At 37.4% G+C, this 13,553-nt stretch overlaps 1 protein-coding gene across 11 annotated transcripts in view; it reads right to left on the minus strand.

Moving 5' to 3' along the window:
• The window catches only part of LOC132565634 (zinc finger and BTB domain-containing protein 17-like), a 65,063-nt gene that overhangs the window by 21,455 nt on the left and 30,055 nt on the right, over nucleotides 1-13,553 (minus strand). Inside the window, exons 5-6 of one of the 11 annotated variants that reach the window (XM_060230331.1) lie at nucleotides 3,244-3,545; nucleotides 916-2,037 (exon numbers count right to left, since the gene is read on the minus strand). The exons of 7 other annotated variants lie outside the window; for them this stretch is intronic. In XM_060230331.1, coding sequence (XP_060086314.1) covers nucleotides 3,247-3,545 — 299 coding nt within the window. In that variant the 3' untranslated portion in view covers nucleotides 916-2,037; nucleotides 3,244-3,246. Of the gene's footprint in view, nucleotides 1-915; nucleotides 2,038-3,243; nucleotides 3,546-6,818; nucleotides 7,222-9,003; nucleotides 11,295-11,527; nucleotides 12,022-13,553 lie in introns of those variants that run through there. 3 more of the 11 variants (XM_060230328.1, XM_060230308.1, XM_060230330.1) reach the window with 3 other exon arrangements.

Consider the following 13,553-nt stretch of genomic DNA (forward strand, 5'->3'; position numbering starts at 1 on the left):
CGTCTACTATTCACTGATTGCACCAAATGAATTCGTATTTCTATTCCGATTAGCTTCAGCCCCGAACAACTGGTCATGATATGTGTCAAAACAATTTCGCATCTTTTTACTGCGGGGTGTGAGAATGCAGAGTGCCACCTGACATTTTGCACATCTGTATTTACTGAAGATTGCCCATCCCGCCTGAGTAGTACGATTATTGAGCTGACATAGTACACAGCGCACTTTCTTATTGTCCTCCACACGAATCGGTACATGATCTGTTCTCATTTCAACCATATGTGGGGCCTTGAATTCACCTGAAAAATCAGGCATCTTTGGTAATTCCCCTGATAAACCTGGTACGCTTGGAAACGCCCCAGCAAACCCAGGTAGCATCTGGAGTTCCCTGGGTAGGGACATACTTTCAGGCATACCCAGACGCCTTAGGGGGCCTGCAAAAATCCAGAAAATCAAAGTCAGTACAGCCTTGTACAACTGCAATACCAGCAGGTTTTATTTAAGGACTATCCATATAAACCCTGAATCAACAGATAAAATACATGTCCTAACTACAGTAATTATAGACATAGTTCTGTAAAATAATCCTTACAAAACAAGGAATCATAGAACAGCACAGTTATTCCATCTTTAATAACCAAACTGTCCTGTTGCTATAAGGATAAAATTGATGAGTACAAAATGAATATTAAATAAAAGCCTAGCAATTTTGTACACAAAAAAAGTATTTGTTAAATCATACAGCTTCAGACAAATAAAATAACACCCTGTGATATTTTGTTTTGTTTTGTAGTGACTTCAAATTTTATTAAATGAGTTATCTCCCTTTGAGTAAGAAACCTCATAAGTTGTATTTCCTGTACTGTCAACAAGTATCAATAAAACCAATGAACAGAAATAATACACAACAAAAAGTTCTACAATGAACATTTTATTGACAAAAAACGTGATACAAGATATTTTCATTACAAAAAGATGGGGGGAAAAAATGGCATACACGTTTTAAAAACAAAATTCACAGTTTTGTCTGAAAGAATTACTGACAGCAGTAACTTATACAATCCCTAATGCTAAACAATATTATGGAAAATATGGTGACATTTTTACAAGTCACATGACAATCTGTCAGTTGTTTAATAATCTTTATTGTAGGAGTTAATTTTCCCCCTCAAATAAGATTTTTTTTCTTAATTTCAATTTACCATGGTTATCTTTTACAAAAGCCATCAAGATTGATTTTTGAGGCCACCTTGTACTACATTGCTATTTTCCTGAGAAAGTCTTTGGTTTCAAAGTTTGTTCACACTATGCTTATTATTTATCTAAATGATCTTTTTACATTACAAATATGATAAAGCTGTTTTCTTCTTTTTCTTTTATTTCCATTTCACATTACTACAAGTAAGTTATTAAATATCAAACGATGAACTGCAATACATTTATAAGCACAAACTTCACCTTTTTCAAACAATGTAGACAGAAAACAGACCTACAGAACCCAAAAGCAACCAAAATGTGACATCTGATGTTAGTGAAATCGTCAACAGAAAAAAACCCAGAAAAAGTCTCCACATTTCCAAACTATAGAAACATTCAATGATGAACATAATACAGGTATATCTATTCTCTCCTATTTTAGGGTAGGTCTACCAGCATCATAAACCACAGGGGCCAATGTATCTGTCCCCTTGTCTTGTTGCCAAGGCAGCTGTTGCCGAGGTTGCTGGGCAACAGGGGTTACAGGGGTCATGTGAGATAATCCCATCAACTGCCTGTGGTAAATATCAAAACAGTTCTTTCTTTTCCTGCCTCCGTAAACAGTAGTACATAAAGGAATCTGACATTTTGAACATTTGAACTTGGTGAATGAGTCCCAGCCCGACTTTGTGGTACTTTTATTTGCCTGACACAGCACACAGCGTATGTTTTTGTTGCCATCTGTTCGAATGATAGTATGATCCCCAAAATCTGGAGCGTCAGAATACATTGATTGATGAAGGGTCTGAAAGGAGTACTGACCTAACGTCATCTCTCTACCTGCAAAGAACCAAAAAGATACCTGTTAAGTCATGCATTCAAACCAACTAGATACTTAACATGACAACTGCAATGAAACTACATTAACATGGACATTGCCTGTAGGACTCAGTACTGACTTATCCATACCTATATATATAAAGCCTACACCCAATCAGATATAAAAGAATGATTATCCACCCCAATTTCTTTCATCACCTGCCAGAGACTTTACCAGTATCAATTTTCTTTATGTAAGGGATATCAGTGGCTTTATTCATTGTTCAAACTGACAAAATGAGGTCAAGCAACCGGAATATTTAATATTCTTATAAAAAGTAATAATACAGCCATGTATAAAACATGTTTTATAGACCATAGAATCATCAGCCCACAAGGAAATATCAATAAGGATAATAGCCCAGTTATATCTGTAATAAACACACGATTACACCTGCAGTCTGTGTGATTCATTACCTCCAGACTTGGCAGTGTTCTTGCTGATAAAGGCAACATAATTTGTCACCTAATCAATAACCAGACTAGGGCACTAGAATCATTCTACAGCTCACTAGTCAGTGAACAGATCAATAGCACACAACTGACCCAGTATACACCCTTGTAGGCACTAGTATACTTAGTTATACGGTACTTACAGGCACTCGTCAGTGTACTTACAGGCACTAGTCAGTGTACTAACAGGCACTCGTCAGTGTACTAACAGACACTCCTCAGTGTACTACTAGGTGCTAGTCAGTGTACTAACAGACACTAGTCAGTGTACTAACAGGCACTAGGCAGTGTACTAACAGGCACTTTTCAGTGTACTAACAGGCACTCGTCAGTGTACTAACAGGCACTAGTCAGTGTACTAACAGACACTAGTCAGTGTACTACTAGGCACTCATCAGTGTACTAACAGGCATTCGTCAGTGTACTTACAGGAAATGCTGTTAGGCAAGCTTTTAGCTAGATGATATGACAGGAAATTCAGGACTGAAGGAAAACTGTTTTCAACACACTCTTTTGAAATTATTATACACCTGACAGTGAGGAAGATATAAATGTATATATATATTGCAGTTAATATGTATTCAATACCATTCGTACCAGAGAAATTCATTACCATTATGTTTTCTAATTCACAGTGCATCAACTGAAGTTTTTTGACTCTATACAGTGAACAAGAAATGAATATAAATTTCTTTATAAGGAATGATGTCACACCTGTTATGGCGGTATTTGTTGCCATGGTTTCTTTGATTCATCGGGCATGTTCAATAGCTGTCTATGGTAAATATCAAAACAGTTCCTCTTATTTCTTTTGCCTCCAAAGACAAGCGTACACAGAGGAATCATACATTTGGAACATCTGAACTTAGTAAACAGGTCCCATCCAGACTTTGTGGTATATTTATTAGCCTGACAGAAGGCACAGCGAATCTTTTTGTTGTTCGCAATTCGTACTAGAGTGTGATCCCCAAATTCTGAAGTTGGAAGCGAGTGCTGACCTATTGGCATCAGCCCACCTGCAAAGAGCAAGAAAACACCTGTAATACTAGGAAGTAGACAGGTTACAGGTAAAATACCAGAAAAACAGGTAACTACATATCATAACACACCTGTAATTACTACAGCAGCTTACAGTGTTGTTTTGACGGTATATCTAAAAATGTGTAGTTCTACAAATCACACTAGGTACAGCACTTGTATTAACTCTAGTAACCACAAATGCTGCAAGTTTCCACTGACGAAGGCATGTTTTCACGACTGTTTAAAATACTCACGACACTATGACAGAAGGCAAATATAGAGAGTATGACAGGAAAAACCTTAAAACATCTAAAACTACCACTTACAGAGTAATATTTTATCTACTGTTGGCCCACCTGTTGTTGAAACAAGTCAGATCTCTGTATTGAATGTAACGCATCATGAACTTGATTCTCCAAGACAGAGCATGTAACTACTACTAGTCGTGTAACTATGGACCAATATACAGTGTTGATACCAGTAAAATCTCAGGACAAGCTTCACCATGATAAAGATGATGCTTGTCACTATGGATACAGTGTTGATACCTGTAAAATCTCAGGACAAGCTTCACCATGATAAAGATGATGCTTGTCACTATGGATACAGTGTTGATACCAGTAAAATCTCAGGACAAGCTTCACCATGATAAAGATGATGCTTGTCACTATGGATACAGTGTTGATACCAGTAAAATCTCAGGACAAGCTTCACCATGATAAAGATGATGCTTGTCACTATGGATACAGTGTTGATACCTGTAAAATCTCAGGACAAGCTTCACCATGATAAAGATGATGTATGGTAATCATAAATTCCTATTTTTCAGACCCTGATTTTTGCTACCTTCCTCTGGCTGTGTTCTACCTTTAACCCTCTATGATCACAGACAGGACGCTGCTTTTTGATCCTACTGATTCCACCCACTTTCAACATGTTAATCCCAAACTAGGTAATAAGACCACTCTTATCTATTGTAGTTCAAAGTATAATTACCAACCAATGTTATTTCTGAAACTAAATTTGTGATTTGAGCAGAGGTAACGTGTTGGCCTGAAACGGCTTATTACAGAAAAAATATGAAACAAAATAAAATATGCTTTCAAATTTTTTAATATCTTGTGATTCAGGCAGAACTGACATGACATGGAAAATGTTTGGAATAATGTTTTATTTTTTTTAATGATGTTTCATTGTTTCACACTTTGTCTGAGCGTGGGACACAGTTTACAAACTATTTAAGCACAAAGTCCAATTTTCTTTCTCATAAATGACTTTAACATCACTGTATTGACATAACGGTAAAACGATTATGTTCAGTCTCCAGCAATAACTGTCCGTTCCTATTGAGAAGTAAAATACAACAAGATATCTCCATAAGTTCACAAGAATACTTATGTTAAAGAATATATTTCCGATGACTCTGTATAATCAAGTATGAGAAACACAATGCAAAAAGAAATTCAAACATTTTCAAAATGATTTGTCTGTTGTCTTTTTGGCTACAATAAACTAAATTTTTAACACTGAAATCAATGTTATATGGCTTTATACATGTATACCAACACAAAAACACAAAATCTAATCCCAGATAACTAGTCCAAACCGATACAATGGCAAATTAATAGCTCTGCAAAAATAAAGTTCTTTACAGTATCCATAACTTTCTCGTTGTTGTGTGGTCACGAATGTTAAGATGTGTGTACTGTCATCTCTCTGTGATAACCAATTAGCTGGATCAAACTGCTGTCTATTGATTAGAATTCTCTCCGTGGGCTGGATCAGAGTAAGGATTGTAGTTTGCAGGATCTCCTGGAATTCCTTGAGAGAACATACTATGACCTACAGTGTCACCAGCAGATTGAAACAAACTGTTTGAAACGTCAGTAGAACTTCGATGTAACGACATATTGATACTTGAAGTATCTCTGTAGAGAGGAGGTTGCAATATCCTTGGACTGACAGGATCTCCCAATGTTTGCTGACTATACATGCTGCGACTCCCAACATCTGGCAGAGAAAGACTTCTGGTATCTGAACCAAGTTGACCCTTTTCATCCGACAAGGGTAAACTCACAGCTTGGGACACATGGAGACTTGAGTCTAACATGCCCCTGGCATCAGACAGAGTACCGATGTACCTATGGTAGTTGAGAAAGCAGTTTTTCCTGCTCCTCTGACCCAGACAAAGTGCCACACCACATTTACCACATTGGAACCTAGTGAGTGGGCTCCATCCAGACTTGGTTTTAACTTGGCCCAACTGACAGAACAAACAGCGCTTCAGGGTGTTGCCCGGCGTACGACAGGGAATGTGTTGATCTGATGATGGAGTTATCTCCCCTGTCTGTACTTGGCCAGGGAAACTACGCTGAATTTGGCTATATATCCTACCAAAAGGTGCAATGCCAGAGTCTGAAAGGGGAAAGAACACCATGAGTTAAGACCAGCTCAAGTCTCAACACTTAGCTCCAGTTAACTACATACTCTAACTAGGTAAACGTCCTGGGGCTTGTTGTACCAGGTGTGAAATACCAGTTCATGATCAATCATTCAGTCTTAAATACACTACCACTAAAGACAATAACTTGTCATTCTTATTTTAATCAGAACTTTAACACATTTTACTGATAATGTTAATAAAATAAAAATGTTAAATTAAATGCAGAGAATGAATTGATAAGTCAGTGCTAGCCAGGGATAAAACCATTTTCCAGGTACGTAAGATCTTTTGTGTGTTTCAATAGGATATATACTAAATTTTGTGATGTTGAAACCATGACATGTCATGATCATTGTGTCATAAATAGGACATGAATATACAAGAATAAACCATAAAGTCCTACAAATTTACACCTACCATGATACTGTGATAAATATGAATTCTCAAATACTCAACAGATCCAATACACAAATACTGTAATGTGTAATTCTTGCCTTTAAAAGACAACATCATGAATTCAACACAACACTGATTACAGTAATATCACCAAAAGAACCCAATGAGAACGACGTCCAGTACCTAATCCTATTGAAACATCTATAAGACTAAAATGAAATACAGAGAAAACTAACACAGGGGTACCACAGAATACCTGGATAAACAGAATACCATTTTATACCATACTTCTACACAACTGTCATAAATAACGGTTTATATTGCATTTTTGCACAATTTAGAGGTCACTGAGAAAGGCTGGTGGTTCTCAAAAGTGTTTTTCTTTTCTCTATGTCGCATCATTTCAATGTAAGAGAAGAGTGTTGCCCTCATTCAATTTTATCTACATTGCGTGCTGAGAGAAGAGTGACTGGTTTTTATGGTATTGTCCTAATTCCTCTTTCGTTATATCATGTCCTTAGACATTTCAGAAGTCAGTGAGAAGAGCGACTGGTTTTCAAGGTGTTGCCCTAATTCCCTATGATACATCTCAAAGCAGTTCCGGTCAGACTTGCTGCCAATACAGAGAGGCACACGACAGATGGAGCATTCCATCCTGGTGAAGACAACCCAGCCAGATTTGGTGGTGAACTTGTTTATACGGCAGTACCGACATCGTGCCACCTTGTTATGGGGGCGTCTCACAGCCTCGTGGACAAGGCCAGCACACGAGGTCTGCACGCTCCAGGATGGATGTCGCACATTTTCTCTCCTTAGAGGCTCTTTATAATAGTCTGAAATGGTAAAGAACAAACACCTTCAGAGTCGCCTCCAAGATCTGTATACAACTTATATAATCACTCTTATAAAACTGCAGTTGTAATATCCTTGCAAACCCATTCAGAGTGAGGATTTTATATCCTGGCAACCCTCTCAGAGTTAGGATTTAATATCCTGGCAACCCACTCAGAGTGAAGATTTTATATCCTGGCAACCCTCTCAGAGTTAGGATTTAATATCCTGGCAACCCACTCAGAGTGAAGATTTTATATCCTGGCAACCCTCTCAGAGTTAGGATTTAATATCCTGGCAACCCACTCAGAGTGAAGATTTAATATCCTGGCAACCCACTCAGAGTGAAGATTTAATATCCTGGCAACCCACTCAGAGTGAAGATTTAATATCCTGGCAACCCTCTCAGAGTGAAGATTTAATATCCTGGCAACCCTCTCAGAGTGAAGATTTAATATCCTGGCAACCCACTCAGAGTTAGGATTTTATATCCTGGCAACCCACTCAGAGTGAAGATTTAATATCCTGGCAACCCACTCAGAGTGAAGATTTAATATCCTGGCAACCCACTCAGAGTGAGGATTTTATATCCTGGCAACCCACTCAGAGTGAAGATTTAATATCCTGGCAACCCACTCAGAGTTAGGATTTAATATCCTGGCAACCCACTCAAGAGTGAGGATTTTATATCCTGGCAACCCACTCAGAGTTAGGATTTAATATCCTGGCAACCCACGATTTAATATCCTGGCAACCCACTCAGAGTGAAGATTTAATATCCGGGCAGCCCACTCAGAGTGAAGATTTAATATCCTGGCAACCCACTCAGAGTGAAGATTTAATATCCTGGCAACCCACTCACAGCGAGGTTTTAATATCCTGGCAACCCACTCAGAGTGTGGATTTAATCAGAACTGACAGTCTATTCAGAAATACCCTATTTCTACCCATCTAAAATGAAATCTAATGGTACACCATATAAATACTAGGTTATGTTGTCCTCTATAACATTCTTACTACAACTTTTAGCAGGTTCATCAGAGTATCCTACTTTGTTTGGTCCGTTAAAGACCATTGAAAATTTGTCTCCTGTAAGGTTTTTTCACCAAGAGAATGGCTAGGGTCATTTTGAGGCAGGGCCTCTTTGCAGTAATTTTTGACTACCACACAAACACATGATGCCATTGCATGTCATCTCGAGCAATAAAGGTAAAGTGTCCTGCCCAAGGACACAACTATAGTCATGACAAGGTCAGCACTGCCCAAGGACACAACTATAGTCATGACAAGGTCAGCACTGCCCAAGGACACAACTATAGTCATGACGAGATCAGCACTGCCCAAGGACACAACTATAGCCATGACGAGGTCAGCACTGCCCAAGGACACAACTATAGTCATGACGAGGTCAGCACTGCCCAAGGACACAACTATAGCCATGACAAGGTCAGCACTGCCCAAGGACACAACTATAGCCATGACCAGGTCAGCTTCTTAAGAAACATAAACTTGTGACTAAAGTGTCAAATATCTTGATAAATAAACATTGTGTGTATTGTGTGTTTTCCAACAGAAAAGTTTCTATTACTATTACCATCTTAACGGCCCGTCAACACATAAAAGGTCAATAGGGCCATTAACAGGTGAGGACGAGGACAAAGTCCAACGAATGGAAAGTGGAAAAAGTGGAAATAACATACACTATAGAGAGTAACTCACTACAAAATCAATCAAATGATAATAACATCATTCTGTTGGTTCTATGAAGTTTTATTTTATTTCAAAATAACATGCATTAACATATTTACAAGAACTATAAAGCATCTGCTACAACTATAAGAGTATATAAAAAAAACCACATGTGCTAAAAACAAACATTTCATTCAAGAAAATAACTGTCATTTGTTAAAATAATGATTTTCTGACACATCTCTCCACTGAAAATTTCTGTGGGAAGACATTACTAAGTGTATCAAATATGAATTATACCAGAAATGTTAACAGAAATTTTAGAACACCTTTTACCTCAGGGAAACAGAAATCATGTACAACACAAATATTTCTAAAATCCAAAATGGCATTCTATTGGATTCAGAAGAAAAACATGCGCTGTAGTACTTAACTGATTAACAAGTAACAACAATTCAATTCAACATCAGAAACTACAAAACCAGAATACAGGAATTCCTCTCTAATACTGATGACTTGGCATTCGATGAAAGCTTAATATACGATTACCAGCCACTTGTAAAAACTGATCTGGGGATAATCCAACATATCTGTGATACATCTCGAAACAATAGCGTCCCGTCTTTGTTCCTATACACAGGGGTACTTTACAGACAGAACACATCCTCCGAGTGGAAGCTGCATAGCCTGACTTGGTTGTCAAATTCAGCATCTTACAATAGATACAGGATACTTTTCTGTTGTTCTCTGTTCTTACAGTCTCATGGATGACCCCACCATAGGAGATTTGGTAACTCCATGGAGGTTTTACTGGGGCTATCCGGATCAAAGGTTCCCTTCTACGCATGATGCCTGCAACTAAAGATGAAGGATTTGCCATGGCAACTGCATCCCAATAGAAACTATGAATTTAGAACAGAATTCAACACCAACATAACCAAGCATGGAACTTCAAATAACTCAACATTGAACAGAACAAACGCTATGGTGTATGAAAGATGTATGAAAGTACAATGTGTTTTTAGGAAACTATTTCTTTTGTTTGATAATTAGCAATGTATTTTAGTAATGTATGTTGTAAGAATGTATCAAATCCAACTATATACTGGGATCTAAAAATAAATGTAGTTGGCCAAACTGAAGGTATGATTACCAAATTCCAACTGATTCAGTATACCCAGCTGTGGAAAACCCCACAATCATGCCCAGAAGTAATTGGTTACATTGTTTTTTAATAATCCCATAGTAAGTCCCTATATGTAACAAAACATATTTTCTATCATAAAATACAACTGACTATAAAAGTTGGATTCACCCTCTGAAATATATTGACAAGTTTCTAAGCACTAGGGCTATATGGTAAATGCACCATTAAGACTAGTAATTCAGAAGTCATATTCAAATGATTCAATATGACACCAATAATGAATTATGTTGATGCTATCCACTTTATCAAAAATCCTATAAATAGCACTATAATATACTGGTGCTATGCTTCAGGTTTTTTTTGTACAACATTATATACCTAAATGTATTAATTTCTGACACTGTTACTACACATTGGCTTCACAAGTCTTGGTAATCAATGTCACCCATATTCATGCTCTAGTATATAAGTGCATGTCAAAACACAACAATAGGTTTCATCATTGAAAGTCAGTCTTAAAGCGAGTTCAGTACTTTGTAATACACCAAAGCAGTTCAATACTTCAGGAAAGTTTTCTTTTAAGTTCAAGAATTGACTCCTGTAAGGGAAGATCAACATTTCAAGGAATCATCTGTGATATCACTCAACTATCAAGACTTTTAAAATCAAGCGCACACGTCCCTGATGTTTAATCATCACAGAATATTGGTGGAATGTCCTTGATATCTAGGTGTTGATCCTGGGCACTCAACATGGAGTCTTCTTCAGATTGGTGACTGTACCTTATTCTCTGGTCACCTGTGGTTACCCGTTGTAACCCTGAGACTGCATAATGGTCACCAGACCCGACAACCCTGTTCCCAGGAAAGGACATTTCATGGAATTTCCATCCCATATTCCCATCATCAGCCATCAAATTTGGCTTTAATTCAGAGTCCCCACCCCTGTCGACTGAAACTGAACTTGTGTGGAACAACTCAAAGCAGTTTCTATCAGATTTATTTCCTATACAGAGTGGGACTGCACATTCCGAGCATTCCATTCTCGTGAAGACAACCCAGCCAGATTTAGTTTTTAACTTGTTTTTTCTGCAGTAGTAACATTGAGCCCTTTTGTTGTTCTCTCGTCTCACTGCCCGGTGGACAAGTCCATTACACAAGAGTTCTATGTTCCAGGCAGGACGTCGGGGAGATGTCTCACATCTGTAGGCCAGCGGCCCTGGAACCTTAGGGAATTTAACTGAAATTGTAAAGAACAGGGGTCCATGAGTTTCCACCATTGCACCATGCAAGTGTTAGGGCTAGGCGTGCTATCAAGTACCATCATGCATGGGTTAGGTACAAACAGGCATCAAACAGTACACACTTAACCAAGATGCTGCAACCTATCACGAACATAGCAACTTAATGTTTCAGTCCAACATCACAAGATGTATTCCAACAGTTCTGCGGTGTCTTGTACATTAAAAATTTTTTAGGTTGAGGATTTAAAGGTAACTTTCACTGCTGCTCTTCTACAGCACACCGATCCAACAATGCATGGTTTAAGAGACAGATTTCATCATGTGAATGTTACCCTATTTACTGTACACGAGATAGTTAATGGGTAAATCAAGACTCTCAAATCTAATATTTGCTCTTTTACCTAGTCTAGACAAGATGATCATGTCCAGACACATTTGACACTCCAACAATGTCTCGATCTGATTGAGGGAAAAAACTTCCTGACCCAAAGAGGAGATTGTGGTAGTTGACAAAACAGTTGCGTTCCCCAGTGCATAACACTGCATTACACATGGAACAGTGGTAACGTGAGAATGCACTCCACCCAGATTTGGTGCGAACACGCTTTGACTGACAATACACGCATCTCTTCTGCTTATAGCCATCATTTTTGACCGGCTTATGCTGAGAACCTTCAACGCTGTCATAGAAATGCCTCAGAGCTGCGTAAGGTCCCATATGTACTGAAACAGGAAGAGGAAAGCCAAAATCAAATCCCCTAACATATCAAATATTTACAGCCAAAACACTAATCCTTGAATAAGTACAATAGTTACCGTTGAAATCAAATCCTCCTTCAAATACAATATTTACAGCCAACATGGAGTCCTCGAACAGGTACAAGTTTTACAGCCAATGTAAAGAGGCATTGACACTTTCAGCAGCCAGTATAAAAACCAAAACACATTTACTGCTACAGTATCATCTAGGGATCAGAGATTGATCCACAGCAGTTGTCAGTTGGAATCTGAAAGTATCTTGTGTGATCTGCGAACAGCCTTGTATACCCAAGGTAAAGAAAACGGATTTCCTTGAATCCTGATATATTTCTATAAGCACTAGACGTATCAATAAATGAAAACTAAGACAAGACCTTTTTTAATTTTATTGAAATAAAACTACATTTCCAGTTACAATAAGTGTAATTTAATTCCTAGATACTGATATTACCTCCATCTTGCATCTTTATTTAATACATGGACTTTTAAGTCTGTATACGAAATGTCTAGCCATTATCGGGCTTACATTTCTAAATATAAACAATGTTCTTAACTCTTGTAAGATACAGCATTTACAACTGTGTCCAGGTACAATGTTTGTATATCTGTACAGGTACAATGTTTGTATATCTGTACAGGTACAATGTTTATATATCTGTACAGGTACAACGTGTATATCTCTGTACAGGTACAATGTTTGTATATCTGTCCATGCACAATGTTTGTATATCTGTACAGGTACAACGTGTATATCTCTGTACAGGTACAATGTTTGTATATCTGTACAGGTACAATGTTTGTATATCTGTCCATGCACAATGTTTGTATATCTGTACAGGTACAATGTTTATATATCTGTACAGGTACAATGTTTGTATATCTGTCCATGCACAATGTTTGTATATCTGTCCATGCACAATGTTTGTATATCTGTCCATGCACAATGTTTGTATATCTGTACATGTACAATGTTTGTATATCTGTCCAGGTACAATGTTTGTATATATCTGTACATGTACAATGTTTGTATATCTGTCCAGGTACAATGTTTATATATCTGTACATGTACAATGTTTGTATATCTGTACAGGTACAATGTTTATATATATCTGTACAGGTACAATGTTTGTATATATCTGTACATGTACAATGTTTGTATATATCTGTACATGTACAATGTTTGTATATATCTGTACAGGTACAATGTTTATATCTCTGTACATGTACAATGTTTATATCTCTGTACAGGTACAATGTTTATATATCTGTACAGGTACAATGTTTGTATATATCTGTACAGGTACAATACAATGTGTATATCTCTGTACAATGTTTATATACAATGTTTATATCTCTGTACATGCACAATGGTACAATGTTTATATATCTGTACAGGTACAATGTTTATATATCTGTACAGGTACAATGTTTATATATCTGTACAGGTACAATGTTTATATATCTGTACAGGTACAACGTGTATATATCTGTACAGG

The sequence above is a fragment of the Ylistrum balloti genome, unplaced genomic scaffold (genome assembly GCF_031769215.1).
Source record: "Ylistrum balloti isolate Yb309-2 unplaced genomic scaffold, AGI_CSIRO_Ybal_v1 Utg369730, whole genome shotgun sequence".
NCBI lineage: Eukaryota > Metazoa > Mollusca > Bivalvia > Pectinida > Pectinidae > Ylistrum > Ylistrum balloti.